Source organism: Mrakia frigida (genome assembly GCF_051309035.1).
Source record: "Mrakia frigida strain ATCC 22029 unplaced genomic scaffold BDY24scaffold_2, whole genome shotgun sequence".
In the NCBI taxonomy this organism is placed as follows: domain Eukaryota; kingdom Fungi; phylum Basidiomycota; class Tremellomycetes; order Cystofilobasidiales; family Mrakiaceae; genus Mrakia; species Mrakia frigida.
In genome coordinates, this window is record NW_027481279.1 from 345,055 (window position 1) to 372,096 (window position 27,042).

The 27,042-nt window shown below is 54.2% G+C and overlaps 8 protein-coding genes across 8 annotated transcripts; 4 read left to right on the forward strand and 4 right to left on the reverse strand.

Moving 5' to 3' along the window:
* Window positions 1-5: 5 nt before the first annotated feature.
* On the reverse strand, window positions 6-1,914 carry BDY24DRAFT_91962 (uncharacterized protein). Its single transcript, XM_076645237.1, has 4 exons — window positions 1,700-1,914; window positions 536-1,590; window positions 319-456; window positions 6-231 (listed from the first exon to the last, which is right to left on the reverse strand). The coding sequence occupies exons 1-4, from the start codon at window positions 1,862-1,864 to the stop codon at window positions 111-113; spliced, it is 1,479 nt and encodes a 492-aa protein (XP_076500627.1). The 5' UTR covers window positions 1,865-1,914; the 3' UTR covers window positions 6-110.
* Window positions 1,915-1,951: 37 nt separating this feature from the next.
* On the forward strand, window positions 1,952-10,925 carry BDY24DRAFT_375008 (uncharacterized protein). Its single transcript, XM_076638485.1, has 40 exons — window positions 1,952-2,043; window positions 2,156-2,240; window positions 2,351-2,499; window positions 2,591-2,710; window positions 2,891-3,082; window positions 3,141-3,189; window positions 3,282-3,290; window positions 3,352-3,459; window positions 3,527-3,582; window positions 3,649-3,677; window positions 3,751-3,966; window positions 4,046-4,062; window positions 4,138-4,221; window positions 4,296-4,361; window positions 4,441-4,456; window positions 4,524-4,648; window positions 4,712-4,904; window positions 5,011-5,183; window positions 5,275-5,518; window positions 5,597-5,630; window positions 5,710-5,891; window positions 5,964-6,213; window positions 6,283-6,357; window positions 6,428-6,556; window positions 6,683-6,753; window positions 6,827-6,856; window positions 6,927-7,069; window positions 7,134-7,515; window positions 7,601-7,641; window positions 7,700-7,778; window positions 7,847-8,143; window positions 8,207-8,492; window positions 8,559-8,805; window positions 8,867-8,938; window positions 9,006-9,422; window positions 9,508-9,616; window positions 9,708-9,712; window positions 9,793-9,951; window positions 10,024-10,122; window positions 10,195-10,925. The coding sequence occupies exons 2-40, from the start codon at window positions 2,218-2,220 to the stop codon at window positions 10,811-10,813; spliced, it is 5,595 nt and encodes a 1,864-aa protein (XP_076500628.1). The 5' UTR covers window positions 1,952-2,043; window positions 2,156-2,217; the 3' UTR covers window positions 10,814-10,925.
* Window positions 10,926-11,056: 131 nt separating this feature from the next.
* Window positions 11,057-12,492, reverse strand: BDY24DRAFT_375013 (uncharacterized protein). Its single transcript, XM_076638486.1, has 3 exons — window positions 12,161-12,492; window positions 11,842-12,069; window positions 11,057-11,750 (listed from the first exon to the last, which is right to left on the reverse strand). The coding sequence occupies exons 1-3, from the start codon at window positions 12,401-12,403 to the stop codon at window positions 11,148-11,150; spliced, it is 1,074 nt and encodes a 357-aa protein (XP_076500629.1). The 5' UTR covers window positions 12,404-12,492; the 3' UTR covers window positions 11,057-11,147.
* Window positions 12,493-12,606: 114 nt separating this feature from the next.
* BDY24DRAFT_411443 (PAP2 superfamily-domain-containing protein) lies at window positions 12,607-13,426 on the forward strand (the record flags this gene model as incomplete). Its single annotated transcript, XM_076642930.1, has 3 exons — window positions 12,607-12,654; window positions 12,725-12,860; window positions 12,987-13,426. The coding sequence occupies 3 exons, from the start codon at window positions 12,607-12,609 to the stop codon at window positions 13,424-13,426; spliced, it is 624 nt and encodes a 207-aa protein (XP_076500630.1).
* Window positions 13,427-13,674: 248 nt separating this feature from the next.
* BDY24DRAFT_92036 (uncharacterized protein) lies at window positions 13,675-15,819 on the forward strand. The gene is made up of 4 exons (XM_076645238.1): window positions 13,675-13,809; window positions 13,876-14,707; window positions 14,830-14,997; window positions 15,079-15,819. Coding segments are annotated over exons 1-4 (1,347 nt in total). The 5' UTR covers window positions 13,675-13,808; the 3' UTR covers window positions 15,425-15,819.
* A 446-nt stretch (window positions 15,820-16,265) lies between these two features.
* Window positions 16,266-17,111, reverse strand: BDY24DRAFT_368010 (uncharacterized protein; the record flags this gene model as incomplete). Its single annotated transcript, XM_076638004.1, has 2 exons — window positions 16,266-16,736; window positions 16,926-17,111. 2 exons carry the CDS (start codon window positions 17,109-17,111, stop codon window positions 16,266-16,268), a joined length of 657 nt encoding a protein of 218 aa, XP_076500632.1.
* Window positions 17,112-18,151: 1,040 nt separating this feature from the next.
* On the reverse strand, window positions 18,152-19,302 carry BDY24DRAFT_437812 (uncharacterized protein; the record flags this gene model as incomplete). Its single annotated transcript, XM_076644297.1, has 3 exons — window positions 19,256-19,302; window positions 18,858-19,230; window positions 18,152-18,769 (listed from the first exon to the last, which is right to left on the reverse strand). The coding sequence occupies exons 2-3, from the start codon at window positions 19,038-19,040 to the stop codon at window positions 18,152-18,154; spliced, it is 801 nt and encodes a 266-aa protein (XP_076500633.1). The 5' UTR covers window positions 19,041-19,230; window positions 19,256-19,302.
* Window positions 19,303-20,152: 850 nt separating this feature from the next.
* BDY24DRAFT_375021 (P-loop containing nucleoside triphosphate hydrolase protein) lies at window positions 20,153-27,018 on the forward strand. The gene is made up of 29 exons (XM_076638487.1): window positions 20,153-20,253; window positions 20,328-20,339; window positions 20,430-20,606; window positions 20,714-20,993; window positions 21,067-21,175; window positions 21,270-21,427; window positions 21,490-21,550; window positions 21,620-22,039; window positions 22,124-22,323; window positions 22,396-22,890; window positions 22,968-23,120; window positions 23,194-23,291; window positions 23,368-23,584; window positions 23,656-23,751; window positions 23,815-23,854; window positions 23,926-23,980; window positions 24,053-24,225; window positions 24,310-24,494; window positions 24,572-24,657; window positions 24,737-24,826; window positions 24,904-25,050; window positions 25,131-25,423; window positions 25,502-25,600; window positions 25,671-25,814; window positions 25,884-26,034; window positions 26,118-26,177; window positions 26,254-26,508; window positions 26,596-26,680; window positions 26,751-27,018. Exons 3-29 carry the CDS (start codon window positions 20,566-20,568, stop codon window positions 26,955-26,957), a joined length of 4,398 nt encoding a protein of 1,465 aa, XP_076500634.1. The 5' UTR covers window positions 20,153-20,253; window positions 20,328-20,339; window positions 20,430-20,565; the 3' UTR covers window positions 26,958-27,018.
* Window positions 27,019-27,042: the final 24 nt, after the last annotated feature.

Sequence of the window (27,042 nt, forward strand, 5' to 3'; positions counted from 1 at the left end):
CTCTGGCGTTCCCTCTTCCGCAGGCCGGCCTCTTTCTATATTTCTTGATCTTTCGACTAATCTCTCCAACGCTGAAGAAGATCCGTCTAACATACAATCCTGCAAAAAGTCTAATCCTCAGTCGTCTTCGAAGAGTCCGGTGTCGGCAGCTTCGACTTGACCAACGTGGCTTCCATCTCCTCCCAGATCTTCCTTCCGAGAACCTCGTCCTCCAGGAGAGCAGCAGGGACTCTGAAGAAAAAAGGTCAGAACATGAAGGAAGGCGGAAGTCAGCATCGAAGGAGGAGGGGAACGAGAGAAAGAGAGGTTTCGACTCACCCAGCTCGACCGCAATCCTTGACTACGCCTCCCCAACCGACGGTCGCTGGAGGAGCACTGAGCGAGAAGAGGATGGACTGAATGGTGTTGAAGGAAGAGGGAGACACGATGATGCGAAGAGGGGAGATGGCGGACCAGCTGTGAGAGGAGGAACGCGAAAGAAGAGTCGGTAAGATGGAAGTCGACGCGGCGGGGAAGCAACGAGCAAACGACTCACAAGAGCGAGAACAACGAGTTGTGATTCCACTGAGTCCAAAGAAAGGGTTGCAGTACCGACGAGGAGTGCCATCCAGGAGCGACGGAAACGGCGAGGACGTTCGACCGACGCTTCTTCCTGAGGACCTCCTCCGTCGCCTTCTTCGCCTTCTCGCTCTCCGCTCCCTCCTTCTTCTCCTCGGCCACCTCCACGATCTTCTCCTCTCCCTCCCCTTCTTCCTTAGGCAAATAACTCTCATCTGCTCCCTCAGGAACTCCTCCGTCTTCCACAATCGCTTCTCCATCCGACTTCGCCGCCAACGCGTCGAGGATCCGCTGGAGGTGCGAGCTGAAGATGATGGATCGAACGGCGTGGTAGGACTCCTCGAGAGCGTGTGAAGACGTGGAGGTGGGGGTGGTAGAAGGAGGAGTAGGGAGTGGGTGAAGAACGGGCGAGGTAGCGAATCCAGCTGGGAAGATCGGGTGGATGAGCGTGACGAGTCGGATGGATCGAGTGGAAGTTTTGGTAGAGTTGAGGATTTGAGGAAGGAAGAGGGTGAAGAAGAGGAAGCGGGAGTGCTCGTCCTCCTCTGGGGTGAGGTATCGACCTGGTTCTTGAGACGGGGCGACCTCCTGCTCGTCGAGCAGCGATCCAGAGAGGAGCGTCTGATCCTGTACCGATCCGACACCGTACGCCCAAACGACAGCATCGACCTTCCTTCCTCCAGCTCCAGTATCTCCCCCTCCTCCTTCCACCTTCGCCCAGAGTCTCACGAAAGCCAACATGTCCGCCTCCTTCCTAGGATCCATAGCTTCGGCGCTGAGGAGCTTCTCTCCCTCACCTCTCGAGCTCATCCCTTCCCTCTCTGGTTTCCCCTCGGGCGCTGAAGGATCCTCGTCCTCTTCCGGCTGAGGTGGGAGGAAGGATTCAGTCGTAGGTGTGATGGAGGATCGAAGTTGGATAGCGTGGAGGAGAGTGAGGAGGTTTGGAGGGAGAGAAGGAGGGAGATAGAGCGTTTTGCAGTTGAGCGAGGTGAGGTGGTCGAGAAGGGAGAGAACTTGAGGTGTAGGAGGTCCCTGGAGACCGCAAGGATAGCAGATCAAAGAGAAGGATCAGCTCTGACGCCCTATGCTAAGAGATCGATTGAAAAGCTCAAGCTAAAGAGAGAAAGGGAAGGGGACGAACGACGACGATGACTCTTCGCTGTCTCCATTCTCGTTCCCAAGTGCACTTCCTTCCAGCCAGCCACGTTCGAAGCCACAGGATTCCTATGGCTGCGACGATCCAAGGAATGTAGGCCCTCCAAGGGTAGGAGAAGGACACGAGAGTAGCCACGATGTGAATAGCCATCAGGGAGGGGAAGGCAGCGGAGGTGGAAGTTGGGAGGGACGAAGCTCAACCGATTCCAGATCAGCCCGTGCTTTCCCCTCACCTGCATCACCCCTCCCCTTTCACATTTATTAATCTTCTAGAAGGAAACAGGAGTCATCATCATCGCTCAACAACCTCGGATCTATTTCTCACTCGCCGTAAGTCCCAGCTTTCGTAGAGCCGCTGTCTTCCCCTAGCTTCACCCTCCCTTCCCTCCCTCCCCCGCCTTTCCAAGCTCACTCCCGCTCCCCGACCCTTGATATCTTTCAGTTCAACATCATCACTACATCCATAGGTCTCTCGTGCTCCTAGATCAGCTTCCTGAGGTCGCAATGAAGGAAGTCATCTTCCAAACGTGAGCTCGACCGTTCACCTCCCTGCCCACACCTTCGCCTCTCAGCCTCGCGTCCTTCCTGTCCTCCGAACTGACCTCTCTCTTGGGTCTCGCATCTCTTCTTGCTCCAGGAATGCAACTTTCATCTCCGGAGGCCTCACTACTGCCATCGCAGCCACAGGAGAGCTCAGGATCATCGGAACAACGAGCTCAATAACAGCTCCTCCTTCCCGCGACTCATTCGTCCTTGTCGTCGATTCGCTCAAGCTCAGACATCCCGGTGAGTCCGTTACACTTCAGCCTACTTGCTAGCGTAGACGAGCTCTCATGGACGCGTGCTGATCAGCTCGTTTTCTGCCGGATGGTTTCAGTCTCGTCGACCAAACTCGAGCCAACCAGGGACAAGGACGTCAAGCTTCATCAAGCCGTGATCAAGCTCGCTGGCTCCCTAGAGCTTCCGTTCTTGACCATCAGATTCAGTAGTGGACTGGGTGAGTATTCTTGAGTCTCTGGGAAGTCCTTGAGACAAGTAGAGATGCGGAAGAAGGTGTAGAAGGGGGGAGGAGGATTCGGCGAGACGAGCACGTCCACTCGAGCGATCCAGCCAGATATTCAGAGGAAAATCTTCGGCAACACTAATTGTCTTCAACCTTTTGCATCCCACCTTCCAGATCTCGAGACCTTTCGAGACATCATCCAACCTCCCTCCCGCGACGCGTCGGATCTCGTTACCTCACCAGGAGCAGCAGAACTCTACGACCCTCTGCGAAAACTCTCTCTCTCCTCCGCGAAGACGGCATCCTTCTTCAACGACCGAGAAAGTTTGGTTGGTCCCTGGAAGGTCTTATTCTCTCATACAGCGAGTGAATTCGATCGTTCTCCTCGCGTCGTCGGAGACGAGAGCTGACCCCCTCCTTGCAGTTGGACAGTATCGTCAGGAAAAGTCCAGTGTAGCCGAGATCATCCGAAGGTCAGTTTCAAAGGCATAGCTCCTTTTTTGGGTGTGCGAGACGTCGAAACTGATGCGTTTCGTCTTCCTCCTCTTCCTTCTCTTCTCCTCAGGAAACTAGAGTATGTGCTCTCGATGCACCAGATGTAGCATCAAGCTATGCTAATATACCTCTCGTCTCAGCTCGATGAGTCGTGGAATCTTCCACGGCGACGACGGGAAACTCCTGTCGAAACGGAAGGGAATAACGGGAGTCCCAGTTGTTGAGGCGAAGTTGACTGGAGACCGGAGGTGAGTCGAGCCCTTCAGAGTCCTATTTATTCAGATCATGAGCTGACTTGAACGGTGAAAACTATAGGATCGTCTGGTCGATCGACATCTTCGAGGACGAGGCGAAAGGAGTCGACCTTCAAGGTTCGTCCTCCTCCTTTCCTTCTCCGCCTGAGCTCTCGATGTACTGATACAGATCTCGGCTGGCAGTCATCCACGTCTGGGGGATTTGGACTCATGTGAGTCTCGGCTTGGACTTCATCGAAAGAGAACGAGCTGACCGACGTCTTCTCCCTCGCCCTCCTTTTCCAGACTCAAATCGCCAGGAAGGTCTGGCAGCAACTCGTCGATCATCCCTCCCGATGCTCGAAACTCTTCATCGAACGTCGAAACGCCGGTATCAACACTCAGAATCGAACCATCAATGTCCCAAGGAGCTTCGAGAGGAACAGTCTCCAGCTGAAGCACGACGAGTTCATCCCCGAGTTGCTCGACGACGACGGCTCAACTGAGGAGGACTTTGACGAGGTACGTTAGAACAACTCCCCTGTATGTCGACTGCTTTATCTCGATCTGACTTCTTCGGTCCTATCCCTTTTTTTTGCAGCTTCATCGCCTTCTTTCGTGAGCTTTCGTCCTCGCTTCGTTTCCCTTTCTCTTTCTGAAGCTGATCTCTTGCCATTTTCGACTCAACCACAGTCTCGAGAAATTCACAGAGTGCTCGAATGCTGCGTACTACTCTTTCAGATACGCTGCCTCTACCAATCATATCTTCTCCCTTGCGTGAGTTCAGTTTCGACGACCACTCGTCGCGTCCCGAATGAATCTAACTCGTTCCATGTTCTCATCCCCTTTAGGCCCAAGGAGCAGGAGATTCTCAATCACGATGGATCGGTCTTCGTGATTGGACGGGGAGGAACTGGGTCAGTCTTGCACGTCCTCGAGTGGAATTTTCCTTCCCAGTTCTTTGACGCCTCCGTCTGTCTTTCTTCACTCTCCCAGGAAAACAACGACCATGGTTCGTCTCAAAGGAAAGGTCGTTCTCACATCTCTCGCTTACTCTCTGCTTTCCCTCTCTCCTGTAGATGTTCAAACTAGTCGGCGTCGAGCGGTCGTGGAGGAAGGACGAGGTCAACCGATCTCCTCGCCAGCTTTTCGTCACTCAAAGCTCCGTTCTCGCACAGAAGGTTCAAGAGTCCTATCGACTGATGTAAGTGATCTTCCCTCACAGCTCCCTCGACGATCGTTATCTGACCTTGACTCGGTCCTGCAGGTCCGAAACGCTCGACATTCAGGATCTCTCGGAATCCGAACGAGTCGCTCTCGCCAAAGACGACGTCGACTCTCAAGAACGACCCGAGCTTCTTCCCGTCTACTCGATGGACTTGACCTCTAAGGTCTCTCTTCCTGCCAAATGGTCGGAGCTCGAGGATAAGCACTTCCCTCTCTTTGTCTCGTTCGATCAAGTAAGTGCTCGACGCGTCTTCTTCCTTTCCCTTCGATAACTTCTCCAATTTCGTCATCCAACGCGTGAAGATACTGACACAAGCTTCTCGAACTTCGTTTAATCAGCTCTGTACTCTCCTAGAAGCCGATCTAGTTCCTCTCGACCCTCCATCGTCCAAACGAGAACGGCTCGTCGACTTCCCATCGTTCAAAGCAAATTATTGGCCTCACTTCACATCAAAGCTCATCGCCGGGCTAGATCCAGTGCTGGTCTGGGGCGAGATTCTAGGTGTCATCAAGTAAGCAGTCTTCTGATCCTTCGAGAACCGTCGAGTGCTGAGATCTTGTGGCTGATCCTGGGTGATGTCTTCTCTTTCTTACGCTTCGAAGGGGTTCCGCCAAAGCCGTGGAAACAGGCTGCCTTACCAAAGACGCCTACACCGACGAGCTCTCCAAACGATCTCACTTCACTTTGGCTCACAAGAGGGACGAGATCTACCAGATTTACATCCTTTACGAAGGGAGGAAGTCAGCTCGGGGAGAACGCGACGCGGCGGACAGGACGTACTCTATCATCCGAGGGTTCAATCAGAAGGTCGCAAAGCTCGTCTTGTTAGATCGCGTCTACGTCGACGTTCGTCTTCTCCTTTTACCTCTCGCTTTCGTCGCCGTGACTCTGACCTGCTTCTTCTTTCCTTTTTCGCTCAAACAGGAGGCTCAGGACAACTTGATTATCGACTGCTCTCGTGAATTGAACTTCTTGACCGTCTTCTTGTCGATCGTCTCTGAGGCTGACTGGCTTCTCGTCTCTTTCGTCTCGTTCAGTCATTCGGAAACTTCTCGCTCCATCGATTTTCGGTGCCTTCTACTTCGCCGCCGACGCTGCTCAAGTGATTAGTGCTGGATCGTCCTTCAAGTTTAGCGATCTCACCTCTCACTTCTACGAGGAGGAGAAGCTGGACGCCCTCAAAAACAAGCGAGCTGCACGTCGTCCAGGAAGCTTCCAGGTACGACTGCTCGAGCTCGTCCTCGTTTCTACCTTTTATCTTACCGCCCCTTCCATTTTCCATCTCCTCTAGCTCACTCGAAACTACCGATCTCACGCCGGAATCTGCGAGGCCACCGATGAGCTCGTCTCCCTGCTCAACACGTTCTTCGTGGGATCGGTCGACCAACTCGCAAACGAGGAAGGCCTCGTACTCGGTCCTCGTCCTACCTTCTTCGAAAAGAGGAAGAATGATGCGGAGGAGTTCCGACTCATGTTCAGTGGAGAGAACTCGGAGGCGATGGAGTTTGGAGCAGATCAAGCTATCATCGTGCGAGACGAAGGCGAGTCTCGATTCTTCCTCGAAACTGATCCCGAAGCTGACTACCTTTTATTCGGTTTTCTTGATGTAGCTGCGAAGATGGAGTTCCAACAGCTGGTGAAGAACAAGAACGTCGGAATCGTTCTCACGATCCTACAAGCCAAAGGTCGTTCCTTTTCCATCCGTTCTCGCTTCGTTCGAGAACTCGAAACTGACGCTCATCGCTTTTTTTACAGGATTGGAGTTTACGGATGTGTTGCTAGTGAACCCCTTCGCCAATTCGACTTCCTCCGTATCTCAGTGGAGACTAGTTCTGTCAGAAATCCCAGGAGAACCTTCGCCGGAGTTCGACGCGACGAAGCATGGTGAGCCTCTTCCCTTTCTCGGAACGAGGACTTTCGCTGCTGTCTCAAGCTCGGCGAAGGCCCGAAGAATCTAGGAGCTTACCTACAGTTCCACGGGTTCCCTGACTCTGACTCCTCACCTTTTAGCCTCGCTCTTATACGAGCTTCGTCTCCTTTACGTCGCTTTCTCTCGTGCGCGTTCGACGGTTTGGATCTGGGTGAGTTCTCTCGTCGTTTTCTCAGTTGTATTCCAATTAAAACCTGACCATCCTTTTCATTCTTCAACCTCAGGACGACTCCGAGAAGGCCAAACCTATGAGGGTTCGTTTATGGCCCTGTGCGAGCTTGAGAACAGCGCTGACTCTTTTCTCCTCTTGCCACGACGATACAGCGACTTCTCGAATACAAGAAACTCATCCAAATCATCTCCTCGGACCAAGAACTGCCTCGTCTCGCCACCGCTTCAACCAAGGAACAGTGGATCGAAAAAGGACACGAGTTCTTCGCCGCCGGATTGTTTTTGCTGGCCTCGGAGTGAGTCAGAGAGACGTTCGCCTCTCGAAAATTCAGGGCTGACCACATCCTCCGTCTCGTTTAGTACCTTCCTCAAGGGTGGTGCGTCAGTCGAGAGCGAGTGGTGCCTGGCGACTCAAGCTTTCAACGACGCGATGGTCCTCGACTCGTCCTCTGCTCGAGCAGCTCCGCTTCGATCCGTCGTCACCTCTCTCTGCGACATCGCTCGGAGGACCAACAAGCATCAATCCTTCGTTCAAACCAACGTCCTCTCTACGATCGAGAGGTGCTTCGAAGAGCTAGGAGAGCCCAAATCCGCCAGCGCCATTTACGAATCGGTCGGGAAATTCGACGACGCCGTCCGGATCCTCAGATCGTCCGACGCTTCCGACCTCGAGGGAGCCGTGGATCTTTGCCTTCGCCATAAGCTGAAGTTGAGCGAAGAGACGTACGAGACGGTCATCTCGGTGAGTGACGATCGTCATGTCTACTCTGCTCTTCGAAGGGAAAACGACTGCTGATCTCCTTGTCTGCTCATTTTCTTTCTTGTAGGATGCGAAGTCCACTTATCTCGATGATCATGGTGCCTGGACGTGAGTAGATCTCCAAGAGACTTGATCGCATCAGCTGAAATCTTCTTTCGTCTTGTAGGAAATCGGATCGCCTTTTTCGCTCGGTCGACGAACAGCTCGAATGGATGGAAGCGAACGAGAAGGTCGCCTACAAGCCCGTCAGTAGATCAGCTCACGTCGTTGCGGCCAAAGAAAGACTGAAGCTGACTGATCATTCTTACCACAGGATCTCCTCGTGAGGCTCAAGAGGTTCGACGAAGCTGCATCGTTCGCCAGGGAGCGTGGAAAGAGTCGAGACGCGTCGGATCTTCGGCTCCGGTCGAAGACCAAGATGAGCAAAGCTCGAGCTCTCGCATACCTTATCGAGGCTCTCTCCCTGACTGCTCCGCTCGGAACGCCTGTCGAGGTACTCAACCAGGAGGAAAGGAGGACCATCGAGGGATTGGTCTCTTCAGCGAAGTCGATCCTCTCCCGAGCAGATTACGACGCAGGGGACGAGGATAGGTCGAGGAAGCAGCACCTGGTACGTCCGGATTGTTGAACCTGTATCTCTCTCGTAGCTAACTCGTCGTTTTTGCTTGAGCAGGTCCAAGTCTTCGAGGCAACGGCGTCGAGGAATCGAGAGAGCCTCAGATCGGCGACGAAGAATCTTCTCTCTTCGAATATGGACGCCGTTAGCCTCTTCGCCATCGACAAACTCCTTCATCTCTCTTCCTCTGGGCGATTCTCCCTGTCGGAGGGACAGGACATCTGGGATCTATCCCTCACCTTCACCTACGCCCTCATTATCCTCCGAACCTTGGATCTCCAAGACCACCTCCTCGCACCCTTCCTCGGTCTTTTCCAACTGAAGGAACCTACCACGTTCCGAGGTGAGTCTTCCATTTTGTCCACGTCTCGTTGTTTGGAGCGCTGCTGATGAATTTCCGTTTCGACAGCTGCTCCTCGTTCTCGCCTCGCTCCGCCATCGACGAAGCCGTGGGAGGAGGCTGATCTTCTCAATCGAACCAAGTCCTTAATCGTCCAACTTCGGCAAGAACGGAGGAGCTTCGCTCTTGAGCACTTCAGGGTCTCCGACTCCCTCGTCAACACCCCAGGAGCCCCGTCCTCCCTCATCGACCTTCCTTCGAAGGCGTCGTTCCTTTCACTCGCCTTGATGACTAGTGTCGTCTTTCACGAGATTATGTACGTACATCTGTTACAATTCTCGTATCTCCCCGACTGACCTTTCCTCTTTCAATATCAGCTTCGAATCAGAGACCCGAAACTTCGCAGGCGACGACCGTTTGGCGAAGGAGGCAGGACATCTCCTACACGAGTCAGTTTCTTTCTTCAGTCCTCCTCCCTCGACGTCCTACTCACCAGCTCTTCTCTTGATCTTCCAGCACCAACTACTGGCTCCAAGTTCTCTCGAATCTCTTCCTGCCTCGCTCGCTAAAGGCTGGATCAAGAACGAACCTCGTCGTCGGATCAATTTCTGGAAGCGAACTCGCTCTTCCCATGATCGCTCACCTTCTCAACACCGCTATCGACGAGCTCGAGCCTTCTTCGGAAATGGGACCTTCTAAGCTACTTGAACGCATCATCGTTATCGTGGAACTTCTGGATGCTCTCCTCCCGGACGAGCTGAAGAGGCTGGTCGTCGCGTCGTCGTTCCCTCAGGACCCATCCTTCGGGAGGCACAACGATCTCAAATCCTTCGAGGGGAACACCATCCAGCTCCTCACTTCTTACTTCGGTATCATTCGATTCGGTCATGGAAGTCTGGAGGAGTTCGTTTATGCCGGGCTCGTGCTGTCCCAGTAAGCTCTCGTCGTCTCGTCGTCTCGTCTCGGTTCCCAAAACAATCCTCTCGATACTGACGATGTTGTTCCGTCGTCGCTGAAGGAGGATCCAGATGCAGGCTTCCACTGCCTTCCCTCTTCTGATCGAGCTGGTCGAACGTACCATCGTGTTGTTGGTGGTGGGAGTTCGTTTCAAAGAGTCGATGTCGTTGGTGAGTCGACGGCGGCTTTCGTTCACTCCCCCCGGCCATTTTCGAAAACTGACCGCGTTTCCATCTGTTGTCGTCTCTTTCTTCACCACAGAACGGGTTAGAACTTCACCTGTCCCTCCCATCGTCCCAGTCTCGTCCGTTAAACTGATCAAGTTCCATCGTCGCCTTGCCTTCAGATTGACCGCCCCCCTCTCGCACCTAAAGAAGATCACGGAATCAAAGCTCTCATTCAAGAAACCGCCGTCCGAACTACTTCTTCGTCGTGTCCGAATCACCCTGCGTGATCTCATCGCCGGACTCAGCGACGTTGGCTCTCCCGACCTCCTCGAACGAGCGTGAGTCGTCGCGTCGTTTTGAACCTCGCATGCTCCTTTACTAACCTCTCTTCCTTCTTCGATAACTTCCAGGTTGAGTCTTGCGGTCTTCTTCGGAGAGCTGGACGTTGGAGGTCGAGAGGATTTGGTGCAGCAGTGTCGAGAACTCGACCGACCAGGGACGCAGAATCGGTGAGTTCGAACTGCCTCCCTCTTTCCCTCTTCCTCTCCCTGCTGACTTTCCCTCCCTCCTCTCTTCCCCAGCTTTACCCGAGCTTACACCTGGCCAGAACTGGTCCAAGCTTCCATCGAGATCCAACCCAACTCCCTTGACCCAGTCTTCACGCTCATCGACGCAACTCCCTCCTCCTCCTCTCCTCCTCTTCGTCTTGGATTCAAACCCACCGCCATATCTCCCCTCCAAATCTCCTACACTTCCTTCGACGATCTCCTCACTTCCCTCGTCTCCGTCTCTACCTCGGACGAAGCTCTCGCCAACGCCTTCAAGTCTCGTCGTCCAGGATCTGCGAGCGTCGCAAAGCACGGCCCGTGGGATCCTCTCTCCTTCGTCTGGCACACCCCTACGCCTGGATCGAAGGATGCAGAGGATCCCATCATCGAGCTCTCGAAACCTCTCGTCTTCACCAAAGAGATGCTCGATCAAAACCTCTCGAGCGAGGACGGATGGACGAATACGCCGGTCGTTTCGACAGGGAAGGAGGAGGTCGAAGTTCCTTCGGTTCGAGGTGCGGTCAAGGGAGAGGAGGGGAAGAAGGTGGCTCCGAAAGGAGTTTCCAAAAAAGGAGAGGAGGTAGAGCCCTACCTTTCGGGGAACAGTTGGAGGATGGGATGGGGGAACGGGTTGATTGAGAAACGAAATTAGGACGCGTTCTGGGTTTACGACTTTTCTCTTTTCGTCGCTGTTATTTCGTAGTTTCCTGGTTTCTTGGTCTTTCAGTGTTGTTACGCCTTCTTATGGATTCGGTTCTCGTGGAGTAGCGTCCTTCGGAATTAGAGAGGAAAAGGAAAGGAAGAACGAGATAAATCGACGGTGTGCGAGAGATGGCCCGACTCTCTCAAATGGTGGGTCCTAGCTCCATCTCTCTCTCACTGGCAGCAGCAATAGGTTCAGACTGTCACATGTGATAGAGGAGGAAACGGAAATAGACTAAAGCACGAAAAGTAGCGACAAATGCAACGAATCGACGCGTCTCTCCTCAACGCGACTCGCCCACCCTTTCCAGCTTCAAATGAAGAGTCACCGACGTGTCGGTATAGTCCAAGAGACCCTCCACCTCCAGAAGAGTGATCAAGTCTCCTTCCACCTCCTTTATCGCTCCTGTATCCCGAATCACTCTCAGCGTCCACTTCGCCCCAACTTCGATCTCGTCCTCTTCCTCTCCAGCTCCCAAACAGCCCTCGAAAGGAGACGTCGTCTCAGGGAGTAGCAGAACGGATGTCTCTCCTTCGAAGACCACCTCCTCGAGTCGCTCCCATGCTGCAGTGAAGCTCGGGATCGCGGTGAGGGCGACCGGATCGTTTGAGATCGAAGGGAGGACTGGGAAGTGAGCGCCTGAACTAGTTGTGATTCGGAACTGCTTGGGGTTGAAGAGTCGAAGGGCGAGATCCCACTGGTGGAGCCTACTGAGGTTCATTTGGAGGTTGACGCTAAGGGAATCGACGTTGAGGAAGGGAGGTTGGTTGAGAGGGAGGGAGTCGAAGGGAGAGAAGTCCGGGCGAAAGCTTGGGGAGTAGAGATGGACGTTTATGGGCGAGAGGAGGGTTGAGATCTGAGGTGATTTGGGAAGGTCCGTGGATAGCTGTTGGGACGAAGGGAGCGGGAGGGAGAGGGAAGGTCAGGTCGAGTCAAGATGATAGTGCGGAGGGAGGAAGAACGAGAGAAGGACTGACCCTGGAGGTGAGAAACGACGCTGTGGCTTTGATCGAGAGCCCTAACCTCTCGTAGAACTTCTTCAAGACGACCTGGAGTAATCTACGAGAGGTCCTGCAGAGACGAGCGAGCGTTGGAGGTTCGTAGCGGAAAGCGAGAAGGATCTGGTCGATGATTTCGTCCGGAAGGAAGTCGAAAGACGCAGGAGGTCTTGAAGAGACGAGAACAGGAAGGTTTCGATGCGTGTCCTGTACATGAGAACAGGAGAGCTGGAGTCAGAAAGGAGCGGAAGGCACGAGAAAGAAGGGTGAGAGGGAGGCGAAGGTGAGCTCGACTGACTTTGGACCAGACCCATCGACCCGTCTCACCGCCTTCCGAGAGTCTTTCCCAAACCCAAAATCCGGTAGGGAAGACCTTGGCCTCGAGCTGACGGATGAAGACGTCCTTGGATACGTTCTCGGACGAGATTCGCGCGACGGTGGAGGAGAGCTGGAGCATTGAAGTTGCCTGGGATTGGATGAGGGCCGCTTGATCGGCAGCTTGCGCTTGAAGCTGAGCGATCTGTGCGGTGATGAGGTCCATCAGAGGAGAAGAGAAGAGCTAGAAGAGTGGAAAGAGAAGAATACAGCTGGGGAGAGGGGGATGAGGTCGGGAGGGAAGAAGGAGGAGGAGAGAGGTTCGAGCTCATCACCTTCTTTTGAACCCCAACGGCTTCCATCTCTTCCTCCCTCCACCCCCTCTTCCTTTCGAACTCAACTTTTCAAGCTCACAATCTTGACACGAACATGTCAGATTCAAGCCTTCGACGGTTATTCCTCTGGATTTTGGACGAGGTGAGCTGGCTTCTTCCTCCTTCCCTCCTGAACTCGAGCTCACCCCCATCTTTCCTGCCTTCCGCTCAAGACCAACATCATCGTCACGGCAGCAACAGGAGCCTGGCTCTTACGATGTATATTCGGATCAGGAGATTCGCCTTACGTTTGCCATCCTGCTTCCGCATTGTACTTTGTCGCAGGTTCGGTTTCTGCGTCCCTGATCGGTGAGCTCGCTCTTCCTTCTTTTCCTCCGTCCTTTCCTCTCTCCATCCTCCTTCCCAGGATTGAAGAGATGACAGTCCTCTCGACTCCAGGAAGATTGTCTACTGACACTCATCTTCTATCTCCAGCCAAACTCCTCAAAAAAATTCTTGCTCAACCTCGTCCTTTGACGCACAAACCCAGCTCCTCCTCTGCTCTTCGACGCAACCTCCTCGCTCGCCCCGTCAGCCTCTCCTCCATCCCTACATACGGAATGCCGTCAACGCACTCGACTACCATTACCTTTTTCAGCACCTACATCTTCCTCTCCCTCCTCCCAACCTCTCCCCTCGTAGGAACGGCAGCCCTCGTCGCCGGTGCGACGATAGCGTGGTCTCGAATCGCTCTCGGACATCACACACCTCCGCAGGTTCTAGCAGGAGTTGGATTGGGAGTCCTTCTGGGCAGCAGTCATTTCGTCGCATGGCACGGGTCGAGGCAGGTGGGATTCGTTGGGCTGCGAGGCGTCGGGGAGGGATACTGGGATTTGGCTGAGGCTGTTGCTGTAAGAGTTCGGGGACAGATGTGACGAGTTATTAATACTTGAAGAGAATCAGAGTTGAGAGCTGAGAGTGTGTACAGACTGACCATGTGGAGGGAAGAGTCCGAGGGGAAACTTCTGTGAGTCGCGTCGTCGTTCGCCGCCCTCCCTTGACAAGGAGAACGGAACTCGTTCTTGGCTGAGGTTCGTTTCCAGTGCTAGTGCTGACTTTTCCTCATCTTCATCTTCATCAGCGCTAGAAGAAGATCTTTTCGGTACCTCCATATCTACGTCGATCGCCTCACCGGGAATTTCGTCCGTCCGTTGCATCATTTTCAGCCCTCCCGAACGAACCTTGCTCCCTCTTTCCGCTTCTGGATTTCAACCACGACGACCTCTCTCTTTCTTATCTTCGTTGGGCCTTTCAGCCAGTAAGTCTCCTTTCATCCTATCTACACCTCTGCCTTACTTTCGAAGCTGATCTCGTCCTCGTTCAGTGTCGCTCCTCGTTCCTGTGTTGTCGCTCTCCTCCTCCTCAACTTCACCTCCCTCCCCAGCTCAAGTCGTCTTCTCCCTCCCCGACATCCTCTACCCCATTGCCTACTTCACCTCCCTCCTCGCCACTCCTCCTCATCCCAAACACGACGAAATCGAACGGTCCCGTCCCTCCCTCTCCGTCGACGTCCATTCCCTCTCCTCCCTGGCTCGAGTCAATCGAGCTTCGGTGCCTCCAGCCTTCAAACACCTTTACACCTCCATCAAGATCAGCGGCATCACTCCTCAAGCTCATGACTCCCGGTTGGCGAACGTGATCAGGACGCTCAGGTCGACGCAAGGATTGGAAATCCGGATGGTCGAGGTGGTCGGAGAAGGAGGACGGTCGAGGGACGAGGAACCGAACCTTTCCACTCTCTTTGGGTTGACTCCTCGACTCTCTACCCTCGTCCTCTCCTCGGAAGACATCCTCGGCTGGGGATGGGACTACTCAGCTCTACCTCAGACTCTCACCTCCCTCACCCTTCGTTCGGTCGACCTCTCGCACCTCCCTAATCTCCTCGCTCACACGCCCAACCTCGTTCGACTCTCCTTCTCCCCTCAACGCTACCGTCCCAGCAGGATTCCGGAATGGCCGGCGAGCTTGGCGTTGAAGGAACTGGATATTCAGATGCGTTGCTGTACGACTTCGAGGTCGAATCCTGAGCAGGATTACATCTTGACTTTGTTGGAGGCGGTTCGGGGGACCTTGGAAACGCTGGCCCTGACGACGGTCGATGATGGGTGCAAAGCTCACCATTGGGGAGGAGACGATGTTCATGTTCCTGTTCTCCAGTGAGTACTTGATCGCTCTCTCGAAGGGATGGGAAGGGAAAAAGAGGCTGAGATTAGTTTGGTCGTGCGTCGCTTCTTTCTCTCTCGGCGAGGCTAACCCTTCTTCGGCTTCTTCATTTTCGTTCTACAAACAGGTACCTGTGCTTAGCCCTTGCTCCTATGGCTAGCTCTCTTCGTCATCTCTCCCTCTTGGATCCAACTCACATCACGACTCCTCAAGATCCTTCGAGTTGGTCGCTCATTCAAGAGACCGTCGCGACGTTCGATTCCCTCGAGTCGTTCACTTACCTGTGAGTATTCCCCTCCCGTCCTTTCCCGATCAAATGCTGACTCCTCGTATCCTCGTCGTCTCATTTCGTCGCAGCGGAAAGAACCTCCAGCCGACCGTCCTTTCAGCTCTTCCCTCGACACTCAAATCCCTCAACATCCAATCCGCCCTCCCAGCCTCCCTCCCCTTCACCGTCGCTCCCGTCGTCCACTCCTACCTTCTCTCCCGATCCATCCTCAGCTCTGACGGTCAGCACTCTCGCTCAACCTCCCTCGTCAAGGACGACCTCTTCCACACCTCCATCAAGGTCAACGAGGTCGACGACGAGAGCGCTTCCTCCTCGGAGGTCGGACGCGAGGAGACCCTCCAGCTCCCGAAGAAGGCCAAGGTCTACATCGCACAAGGAGAGGACTGGAACTCGACTTGCGAGGACGACGTTGGAAGGCTGAGGGAGCTGATGGAGGTTGTTGGGGAGTTGGAGGTCGAGGGAGAGGAGGGAGGAACGGAGAGGAAGGTTGTCGTTGCTGGAGAGGGCGATGGAGGATGGGGAACGATCGGAAGGGGATGCGTGAATTGGGGAGTTAGAGTTGAGTGGTAGAAGTCCTTCGGCGCGCTCTGGTTGTATGGTTTTAGGTAGGTTTCCGTCGCTTGGTTTCGTTTCGTTAATACCCTTCTCTCTCTCTCGCTTCCTTTCTCCGTAGATAGTTAGTTGTCTAGGACTCGTCCAGGAATCTTTTTCTATCTCCTCCCTAGTCTTCATTTCTAGCAGCTCGTTACGTCGAGCATTTGGTCTCGCTCATCCAGGATAGTTTTCGACCGCGTCGTGTTCCCCGTAGCTTGGGAAGCTCAGAAAGACAGGTTCGGAGAGCTCTACAGAAGCGGGTGAAGATACAGAAACTGGGTAGGATAGGGCTTTCACTCTGAGGTTCTCAGGATAAGAAGAAGAAGCTTTTGAAGAGAGAGGAGGGCGACGTCGGGTTCTGCGTCCTCGTCGAGTTCAGCCCTCAGGGTTCTGGCGGAGCTTCGACCACTAGAGGGGGGTATGTGTAGTAAGAGTACGAAGACTCCAGTTATCTTGGACTCTGCTAACGGATCCCTCTAGCTCTACTGAAGCGAGGAAGAGTTGACGAGCGACGACGAAAGAGACGGGGGACGATGCTCCCTCTGCTCCCCGTCTCTCCTCTAGTTCGGCCTCAGCAGACCTCAGTCGCTCCAACTTGCCCTTTCAACCTCTCCGACAGCTCAGAGAACGCCTGGTAGACCATCCAATCTCCCTCCAAAGCCCTAAGCCTAAGCCTTCGTCGCCTCCGCCGGCTCGTCCACCACCTCCTTGAAGCTGATCTTCTCCAACGCCTTCACCTCCGGCACGTACTTCCAGTTGTAGTTCCACCCATCCTTCCCCGGGGTATCCGTCGGCAACCTCATCTCCCTAGGGAAGAAGCCTTCAACCTTCTCCTTCCCCTGCAGCACTGGGATCGTCGTCCCTCCGGTTCCTTCGTCCTTCACGGTCGCCAGATCGTACAGCGTCTTGTCGGTGAGACGAAGTTCCTCCACGGCTGCGAAGATGAGGTCCAGCTTCCTCTGGAGGGTTCGGGTCCTTGATCGTTCGCGATCGAGCTGGAAGGTGAGGTGAGCTCGTCCGATGGTTTCGTGAGCTTCTTCTGAAGGGAGGACGATGGGCAGTTTGGCGAGACGGTCGGGACGAGGGGAGGAGTAAGGGTGGGCGGATCGAAGGTTGGGTCGGATGGTGGGGTAGAGTTCCTGGAGGAGGTGGGAGAACGAGAATAAAGAGGAGAGAGAAGGTGGGAAGGAAGGAGGGGAAGGAGAAAAAGGTCAGCTTGATCTCTCCTTCCTTCCTTCCTTCCTTCCTTCTGCCGTTCCTTCAACTCTTCTCCCAACTCCTTCTCACACTCCACCCGGAACGGAAAGAAGGCGATTAGCTCCACTTACCTTCTTGAGGTTATCGGTAACGTTGTCTCCAGGCATATCTGGCGGAGGACCTTGGGAGGCCTTCTTCGTCTTCTCGACCTTCTCGACCTTGGGGGTCGCCTTGGCCGCTCCTCGAGTAAGGAGCGGAGCTAAGGATCGAGCACTCGTACGAGACGAGGAAGCGAGGGTGGAGGAGAGGAAGGACATGGCGTGGGTTGGAGGGTGCTGGACGTTGAGGAGAAGGAAGCAAAGGAAGGGAGGAAGGGAGCTGCTTGACTTTTCGCCCGAGCTCGTCTCCTTCTCCTTCCTCCTCCCTAACCGCATCTTCCTCTTTTCCTCAGACTTCTTCTTCTTCCTTCACCACATTTGCCATGGACGTCTCCGCTCAACTCTCTCAGATCCTCGAGCAAAACCGCCTTCAAGCAGCCTCCTCCAGCGTCCACCTCTCCTCCTCGCCCTCGCTCAAGCAGCATCCATCGCTCGTCTCTCGTCAGAAGACGATGCTCTCAAGCTCAAGGTCGAAGAGCATGATCGATCGTTCGTCGAGCTCTCGAAGAAGGCTGCACCTGAAGGACACTGGCTATGGGAAAGGAGGAGAGGAGGAGAGGATGGAGGTCGTTGGCTCTGGTCCTGCGTTTGTCTGCTTCTCTCCCTCTCTCCGATCCTTATTTTTCGAGGGATCACCTCCCTTCACCTGCTCAGGACAGTTGAAAGCACTGATTTGTCTGTTTTGTTGCCGTCTCGCGCGTACAGGAGAGCTACAGGACGACCTCGACTCTCCTCCCCGACGACCCTCCCACCTCCATCGAATCCCTCCCGAGAGAGCTTCTCGACCTCATCTTCTCCCTCCTCGACCGAGCTGATCAGGCAGCCTTGTGTTCTTCGTCCATAAAGCTCCTTGAAGTGGCTTCGAAGATGCTGTATGCATGAAACTTTACGAACTTTCACAATCTTCGTCGTCTTGCGAGAGCTGGTACGATCTCGACGCGTCGAGTCTCTTCCCGCTTGCTTCCTCCGGTTTTGGACGGGTCCGCTCAACTGTCGTCTCTCAGAAACTGAAAGAGACTAATTTTTCTCTGAAGAGATTCTCTCTTCGTATCTTCCTCTTCTGTCTCTGTGAGATCAGAGGCGAGAGAGGAAGACGCGTCGAGCTCTCTCATCTGCTCCTCAAACCAGTTGTCGGAACGATCATCTCGTGAAACTCTTCGCATCTAAGACAAAACAACGGGAACAATCAAGAAGCTAGACTACTCGCGCCCTTCAACAACCTCAACAGCCCAGCCTCGCTGCTCTCCCACCCAACTCCTCTTCTCCTCGTTCCCAACGATAATCCTCCCGCCCTTCACTCCCTCCCTCTCTCTCTCTCCCGAAAATCCAGCGAAGAAGGCTTCTGAGTAGCTCATCGTCTTCCCAGTAAGGTGGTAGACCACCTCGCTCCTCCTTCCTCGTCCCGACTTGAACTCCCGTGCCGACGACGCGTCGTCGAAGAATCCCTCCTCGTCGAAGATCGGGTTGCAGTCCTTGAACCTCCATTCCTTCACGTCCTTCCAGCTCTTGAGACGTTTCTGGACCTTCGAGTGAACCCGGAAGTGAAAGATCCATTCTCCTCCTGGGGGAGGGACGAAGGTGACGACGCGAGGGGAGAAGAGGGAAAGGAGCGGTGCGTGGAAAGAGCTGAGTCTGAAGTTTGCTGAAGGGAGGATGAGGGTGAGATTTTGGATTTGGATGGGAGAGGAGTCTTGAGGCTGGAGGGGCAGGTGGGTGAGGGATGGGAAGGGGAGGTTGAGGGTGAGAGATCGAAGGAGGGAGGAGAAGGGAGGAAGAGCAGTCGAGCTCGAGTCGAGGGCTGAACCCTCGCGGTCGTTCTGTCTCGATCAAGAAGCCCAAGAGCAGCAGGGATGAGTTGGAAGATTCTTCACGTCGAGGTATAGGGAGAGGGAAGGGAGAACTTACGAGTTTCATTAAGAAAGAGCTGAGGCTAGGGAAGGTATCCTTGACCTCGACCGTCCTTCGAATCGCGAGGAGGACTCGTGCGAGGCGTGAGCTCGACGAGTGCACGAGAGACCAGGCGACAAGGTCTCTGTTCTCTGCAAAATCCATGATGCAGCTGAGGATATCGAAGGGGAGGAGGGACATCGGTGTTGTTGTTGTTGGTGAGGAAAGGAAGAGAAGGAAGGAGACGCGGAAAGGGTCGAAGTTGAGAGTGAAACGATTCGACTGTTTCGAAAGTCAGACTTTGAGGCTGAGAACTGCCCCGTTCACGCTGCTGACTGGGTAGAATGGGCGGAAAAAAAATGCAGACAGTTAAATTCCGGTAGCATTCATGCGGTGGGAAGGACGAGAAGGTGAGCGTTCGAAGGGAAGAGCGGCGAGGGAGAAACGGAGAAAGCGCGTCGCCTGCCCGAGTCGCATTTCTATTCCCTCCCACGCTTCCCGAATGCTTATTTCGTGCACTAGAACAGTGGATATCTTTGACTCTGACCTCGTGATAGAGCTTGACGGCGGCGAGTTCGAAGAGACGGAAGGAGACGAGGCAGAGGGAAGCGAGGTCTGCAGGAGAGGAAATGAGGGAGCGAACGACTTGCTTGAGGGACTTCGATGGGAAGGAGCGAGAGCGAGGTTATGACGCGGTGATCTCGAGGCGTGGTGATGATCTTTTACTTCTCCTGGGAACGAGAGTGGAGGATGGATAGTGGAGAGGGAAGGGGAGGAAGGCGGGTCATTTGGGCGAGGGTGAGAGAAGCGGAATCGGTGTACGAACGAGAGACCACTCCCAAGCAGGAGTTTTCCCAACCTCTTCTACATCCTGGACCCAATGCCCTTCCGGAAAGACAGCGTGCGAGAGATCTCCTACGAGTCTCTGTTGAGCTTCTCTCCTCTGAGCCGCGTTCTTCGAGGTGAGGAGGGCGATGGATGCTTGAGCTTCGACGAGGGAAGTCTTTTGTTTTCGGCCTCCTCGAGAGCGGCGAGTCGATCTTTTGTATTCATCGGACGAAGGTGGAAGGTAGAGAAGGAGGGAGGAAATGAAGGAAGGGGAGGGAGGAGGGAAGTTGAAGCTCGACGGGATTTGCTTCCGCTTTTGATTTGGGTGGTCGAAAAAAGAACAGCAGATTAAATTTCTGCACTTCAATCAAACCAAAGACTGCCACAATGACTCGAAAAAATCTGCTCTCTCGGCAGCGAAGGGCGTGAGTTGACTCTGTTTGAAGTTGAGCTCGCCGAGCTCTCTCCCTTCCTCCCACCTTCCACCTTCTCCTTCCTACTCAACTTAGCACCAAATCAAGCCAAACAAGAGTCGCCGAGCTGTACACTCCTTCAGCACAAGATTGTTTTCGACTGGCCGCCAAAAGTAAGCTCAAATTTGCTCTTGGAGAAGGAAACGAGCAAGCGAAGATCTGATCTCTCCTCCCTTCCTCCTCCTAGCTCTTCCCCACCGTGAGCCAATCTTGTTCTTTCTGAACCTTGTAGGGTCATGTCTGTGTTAACGGACTGCTGACCTTGCATTCTCTGTGCCCTCTGTTGCAGTTCTTTCCGTTCGGTCGTCGTCCTTCCCTCCTCTCTTGGACTCGTTCCAACCCCGTCCTCCTTCTCTCCTCCCTCCCTCCCCCCGTCTTCTGGACCCCCGTAGCTCAACCCTTGCATCGATAACGCGAGTGGGTATATGGCGAAGAAGAAAAAGTCCGCCTTGCCGGCCGTCGCAAGGTAAGCTCTCCATCCTCTCGAGCTCAACCTCTCCTCCTTCCCCACCTTCCCTTCGCGTCTCTCTCTCTCTGACTCTTCTTTCCCTTCTCCTTCTCTTCTTCCAACAGGACTTTCGCTACGACTTCGATCCCCAAGAAGCCTCAACCCGTTGTTGAATCTTCACCCGAGGAGGAAGCCGTCGCCTCGGACGTCGTCGCTGAGTCGAACGGAGGAGGAGGAGGAGGAGGAGCGAATGGAGGTCCTGCTGCCGTCGAGGGAGGAGGATCAGGAGCAGACGCGATCAAGAAACCCGAGGAGGAAGAGTGGGAGAAGGAAGAGAGCTATCTCCAGGGCCTCGCAGAGAAGATGCAGGAGAAGGTAGACAAGGAGGTCGCCAGGGGAGTCAAGGTGAGCTCGACCGTTCTCTCCCCTCCTTCCTCCTCGAGATGGACCAATGCTGACCACTTCTCTCTGCCTCCAGACCATCGACTTCGAGAAGAGACAAGCTAAAGGCTTCGCCAAGTTCGATATTCCCGAGTCCATCCGAGAACGAGTCCTGGACCTCGCTCAGCAGGCCGAAGAGCTCGAAGGTTCGTTCAGTCTCCTCTCCTCCCATCTCGTCCCTCTTCCTCTGAACACAACGCTCATGCTCGCTCTTCTTCTCCGCTCGTTCCGATCCATCAGCTCCTCCTCAGATTGCCTCGACAGACTCGGAGAAGCTCCTTCTTCGCCTCGCCATCACCCATGGAATCTTGATCAAGGTCGGATTCGCGCCGGAGAGAGTCGAGGAGTGCTTGAAAGCCTTGACGGCTGGTTGGGAGCTGGAGGATGCTATGGATTGGGTGAGTAGGAGCGTTTTCCTCCAAACCTTGATCGAGACTGACCGTGTTAGACTTTATCGCAGCTCTTCCTTCACTGCTCCGAGGACGAGGTGATGCAGGAAGGAGACTTCGCTCCCAAGAACGGTAAGCTTTCTTCCTCCTTCCTCTCCCTTCCTTTCTCTCCTCTCATCTCTCTTCCTTTCCTTCTCGCAGATATTCCGATACCCTCGACTCCTATGACTCCTCTCGTTCCTACCACACCTCGGCCTCGAACACCTCCTCCCTCTAAACCTGTCGCCCTTCCTCCTACCACCCCGACTCAACCCACGAACGGTCTCCCTCCTTCTTCGACTCCTACCATCGCAGCGAAGCCTCGTGCACTCTTCGCCAACGGATCAGACAGCTCAGACGACGACGAAGCCGAACCGAACACCGAGTATGCCACGCTCAGGCTCAAACTCGAGACTCTCCTCGGTCACGCTGGAGGTCCTGGGAAGGGAAAGTCGGGTGGGAAGCAGAAGAAGGGACCCAAGAAGGGTGCTGTGGCTGTACAGGAACCGGAGGAAGCTGGGAAGATCAGGAAGAGGATGGAGGTGGTGAAGGCGATGTACTTCTTCGGAGAGAAGGAGTCTGGTGAGTCGACTCCTGCCGTTCGACTCGACGCGTCTCGTCGAGAGGACTGACCCCTTCTTCTTTTCCTTCGTTCCTGTCCCACAGATGCTGAGTATCGTGCTCTTAAGCAGAAGGCCGAGGCTGATCAGCTCGAAGCTCGACTCAGCGGCAAAGAGCCTCTCCCGTTGACGGAACCCTCAACTCCCCTCATACCGTCTCCCGACCTCGATAGCTCCCTCACCGACGTCTTCGACACTGTGCTCAACATCAAGGACGAGGATGGAGAACCTGAAGGTCTTCTATCGGTGAGTTTCAGGCCGCACTCCTTCCATTTTACTTGGTTCCCTGACGCGTCTCCTCCTCTTCCTTTCCTCCAGATGTTCGAAGAAACCGAAACCGACGCTACTACCGGCGACCTCATCACCGTCCGAGCCATGCCTCTCCCTAAATCCTTCGCTTCCTCCTCTCCAACTCCCAAATCCTCCCTCCAAACCCTCGTCGTCAAGCTCGACCGCTTTTCTCTTGTCGACTACACCTCTCTCTCCGGATCCTTCAGAGCTGCTCGAGTCGCCCTCAAGATCCGATGGGCAACTGGACGCCTCCAAGAATGGAGGATGGAGGACATAGGGTGCTGGACGGTGGCTGAGGCAGAGAACTACGTCGCGACGTTGGCTTTGCACGAGTTGAACGTGGTGGAGGGACGAGGAGAGAGAGGGATGTGGAGGTTGCTGCCTCCGGTGTTTAGAGACCTTTGGGACGAGCTGGAAGAGAAGAAGAAGGATAACGTGGATAGGGAGAGGAGAGGGACTTGGGCGATGTTGAGAGGAATTCTGGAGGCGAGGTTGGCGAAGGACGAGGAGGCCGAGTCGAAGGTGAATTCGACGCGTCGACCAGGAGTCCTTCCTTTTTCCTTCGCTCACTTTTTTACGTTGACGTTTGATCGGAACAGCCTGCAAAGTCCAACTTCAAGCTCATCCCTGGATTCGACTCTCTTCCTCCACCACCACCTCTTCCAGCTCCTACGATGACCGAGTCCGCTTCCGCTCAGATGCAGGCAGACTTCGCTCGAAGGCAAGCCAGTCCTGCTTACCAGGCGATGCTCGTAGGTCCATTCTATACTTTTCGGCCTCTTTTTTGAGCTTCGACTGACTCGCGTCTTCATTTTGTCTCAACAGCAACAACGTTCGAAGCTTCCCATCGCGTCCTACCGGGAGACCATCGTCAACACTCTCGAACGGTCTCAGATTCTCGTTCTCAGTGGAGAAACTGGTTGGTGAGTCGCACCCTCGCTTTCTTGTCGTCCCTCATGAACCTTTGCTGACTCGTTTCGCCTTCTTCTTTTCTCACAGTGGAAAATCAACCCAGCTTCCCTCCTTCATCCTCGAAGACCAGCTTGCAAAGGGCAAACCCTGCAAGATCTACGTGACGGAACCTCGTCGTATCTCCGCCATCTCCCTTGCTCAACGAGTATCGCAGGAGCTTGGAGACTCAGCGGGTCAGGTCGGATCGATGTCGTCGCTCGTTGGATACTCGATTCGGTTGGAGAGTTGTGTTTCGAAGAACACTGTGAGTCGTTTCTTTCCATCTCCTCCCTCAACAGGCCTTGAACTGACGTGACTATGGTTTCCTCGACACAGCGCCTGGCCTTCGTCACCAACGGTATCGCTCTTCGAATGCTCGAGGGAGGCACTGCTCCCAACGGAGGGAAGGGAACGGCTTTCGACGAGATCACTGTGAGTCGCGTCTCGATCCCTTCCAACATCGTTCTCGCCGACCATTATTTCTTCTTCTTTCAGCACATTATCGTCGACGAGGTTCACGAGAGGTCTATCGAGTGTGAGCTCTCGAACACCATCCCGTCTGCAAGTCGTCCGACGCTCGAACTGACTCTCGTCCCTCCTTTCCAGCCGACTTCCTTCTCATCGTACTCAAGACTCTTCTCGAGCAACGCAAGGATCTCAAGTAAGCGATCTTCTCTACCCTTGCATAACTTGAGCTCACATTTGACCTTCGGCTCTTGTCTCTGTTTCTCAGGATCGTTCTCATGAGTGCCACCGTCGACGCCGACAAGATCTCCGACTTCTTTGGAGGATGCCCTACCCTCTCCGTTCCTGGAAGGACCTTCCCCGTCAGGACCTTCTTCCTCGAGGATGCCGTCGAGTACAGCAAGTGGTTCATCAACGGAGAGTCTCAGTACGCCAGGAGATGTGAGTTCCGTCTTTGTCTCTCGACGCGCCCAGAGCTCGCATTGATTCCCTTTTTTTTCCGTCGCTCGTTTCCGTCACTTTCAGACGGAAGAAACCAGAAGGGACGACCGCCGAAGCTCGACTGGAACGAGGACATCCTGGGAGACGAGGACGAGGACGAGGACGGAACGAAGAAGGAAGCCGCTCCCGTCAAGCTCGAGAAGAAGTACGGAGCCAAGACGGTCTCTACTGTCAACTTCCTGGACGATCGTCTCATTCCTTACGATCTTGTGAGTTTTCTACTCGTTGCGTGGACTTCTTCGCCTTCTCGAGTGGCTGCTGATTTCTTCCTTCTTCATCCTCCCAGATCGTTCGACTCCTCGAGAGGCTCTGCTTCGAGGATCCCGCCTATCTTCAGTTCTCAGCCTCCATTCTTGTCTTCATGCCCGGAATGTGAGCCTTCCTTCGCTCCTCCTCTATCTTCGTCGGCGGTCTCGTCTCGTTTCTGACTTCCCCTTCTTCGACTTCGCAGGAACGAAATTCGACGACTTAACGACCTTCTTCAAGACCACGCCGCCTTCGGAAACGCTAGCAACTTTGTAATCTACCCTCTTCACTCGAGGTGAGTCCGTCTCCTGCGATCTCGTCGAGCTCGTCAAGCAGAAATCTGACGCGTCTCGTTCGCTTTGTTCTCTGAAGTGTCTCGTCCGAGGGACAGGCCGCCGTCTTTAACAACCCTCCTCCTGGAGTTCGAAAGATCGTCATTTCTACCAACATCGCCGAGACTGGAGTCACCATCCCTGACATCGTCTGCGTTATTGATAGCGGAAAGCATCGAGAGATGAGGTTTGTTCGAAGTCTCGGTCTCCTTCCCTCCTTCGGACGACCGATGCTGACACCGTCCTTCCTCCTTTCGTCCGTACCAGATTCGACGAGAAGAGGCAGATCTCCAAGCTCGTCGAGACCTGGATCGCAAAGAGTAACGCCGCTCAACGTCGAGGACGAGCCGGTCGAGTTCAGGAAGGTCTCGCTTTCCACCTCTTTACCAAACTTCGACACGAGACTCAGATGCAGGATCATCCTCTTCCCGAGATGCTTCGACTTTCCCTTCAGGATCTGGCTCTTCGAATCAAGATCCTCAAGATTAAGATTGGGTCGACGATCGAGGACGTCCTTTCGAGAGCTTTGGATCCTCCTCTGTCGCTCAACATCCAACGAGGTAAGTTCTTCTATGCTATCGCATGTCCATCTTTGAGAGCTGACCACGATATATCCCTCGACCCGGTCGTTTTCTCAGCCATCTCTTCCCTCGTCGAAGTCAAGGCTCTCACGTCGAACGAGGAGATCACGCCGATGGGTCGGCTGCTCTCGAAGCTCCCGATGGACGTTCATCTCGGTCAGTCTGCTCGCTTCTTGCTCTTCAAGATTTCATCCTCTTACTTATCTACTGCTTCCACCCTTTCCAGGAAAATTCCTCCTCACCGCCGCCCTTTTCAAGTGCCTCGATCCCGCTCTCACCATCGCTGCGACGCTCAACTCCAAGTCGCCTTTCGTCGCTCCCTTCGGTCTCGAGCAGGAAGCAGATCGAGCCAAGCTGTCGTTCAAGATCGGTTCGTTCCTTCGTCCACTGTAATCCCATCAAGGTCTCGCTGACTCTCTCTTCGTTTCGGTTCGAACAGACAACTCCGATTTCCTGACCCTCCACAACGCGTTCTCGAGTTGGAGGCGTGCTTCGGCGAATCCTAATTTCGTTCGACAGTTCTGCAGGAAGAACTTCTTGTCTCATCAGAACCTTCAGCAGATCGAGGAACTTCGGCAGCAGCTCTTCTCGTGAGTCGCATCGTTTCCTCGTCTCCTTTTCTCTCCTCTCGACCGGAACTCACTCTCGTCTTTGTTTCTTTGTATCTCTGCAGCTATCTTGTCGACTCTGGATTCGTCAACGTCTCAGACGAGGAACGTAACGCTATCAGCAGGTTTGTTCCTCCCTCCGTCCTTCCCTCGGCCTTCGTTCTTCGATCTTTTCGCTGACATCGTCCTCTCTTCTCGCAGATCTCGCTTCTCCCGTGGACGATTCCGCTTCCTCCCCATTCCAGCAGCCCTCGACGTCAACTCGGCCGATACGCACATGATTTCAGCAGCTCTCGCAGCAGGCCTCTTCCCCAAGATCCTCTCGATCGATCCTCAGAGCTGGCAGCTCAAGACGTTCAGCAACAATCAGCCGGCCAGCATCCATCCCTCGAGTGTCAACTTCAGGGTTAAGGCTATCGACTTTGGTTCGAACCACCTGGCGTTCTTTACGATCATGTGAGTGCTTGTGTTGGGTGATGGAGAGGCCGAACGAGGAGAATGCTGAATCGACTCGACGCGTCGATTTTCCTTCGTCTTTCACAGGCACTCGAAGAAGCTTTACGCCTGGGAAACCGGACCTGTCGATGATCGAGCTCTCGTTCTTCTCTGTGGAGAGGTAGATTTCAAGGTTCGTGTCCCTGTCCTGCCTTCCTCGTTCGGTTCGAAGCTGACTTTTCCCCCTTCCTCCTTACGTTCAGCTCGCCGCTTCCTCCCTCCAACTCGACCGAAAGCTCAAACTTCTCGTCGCACCCAAGACCCTCCTCGCTCTCAAGTACCTTCGAACTCAACTCAACTCGATCATCGCTACCAGGATGAAGGGGAAGGAGATGAGCGAGCAGCAAGTGGTGTGGTGGGGGATCGCGATGGAGTTGCTCGGGAGGGAGAAGATTACGGAGATAGAGTAGAGTAGGGTAGTAGTTCCGAGAGATCTTTGTAGAGTTTGGGATCTATGTATCGTTGCTTTTATAACAGCTTTCGAAGAAAAGTCAG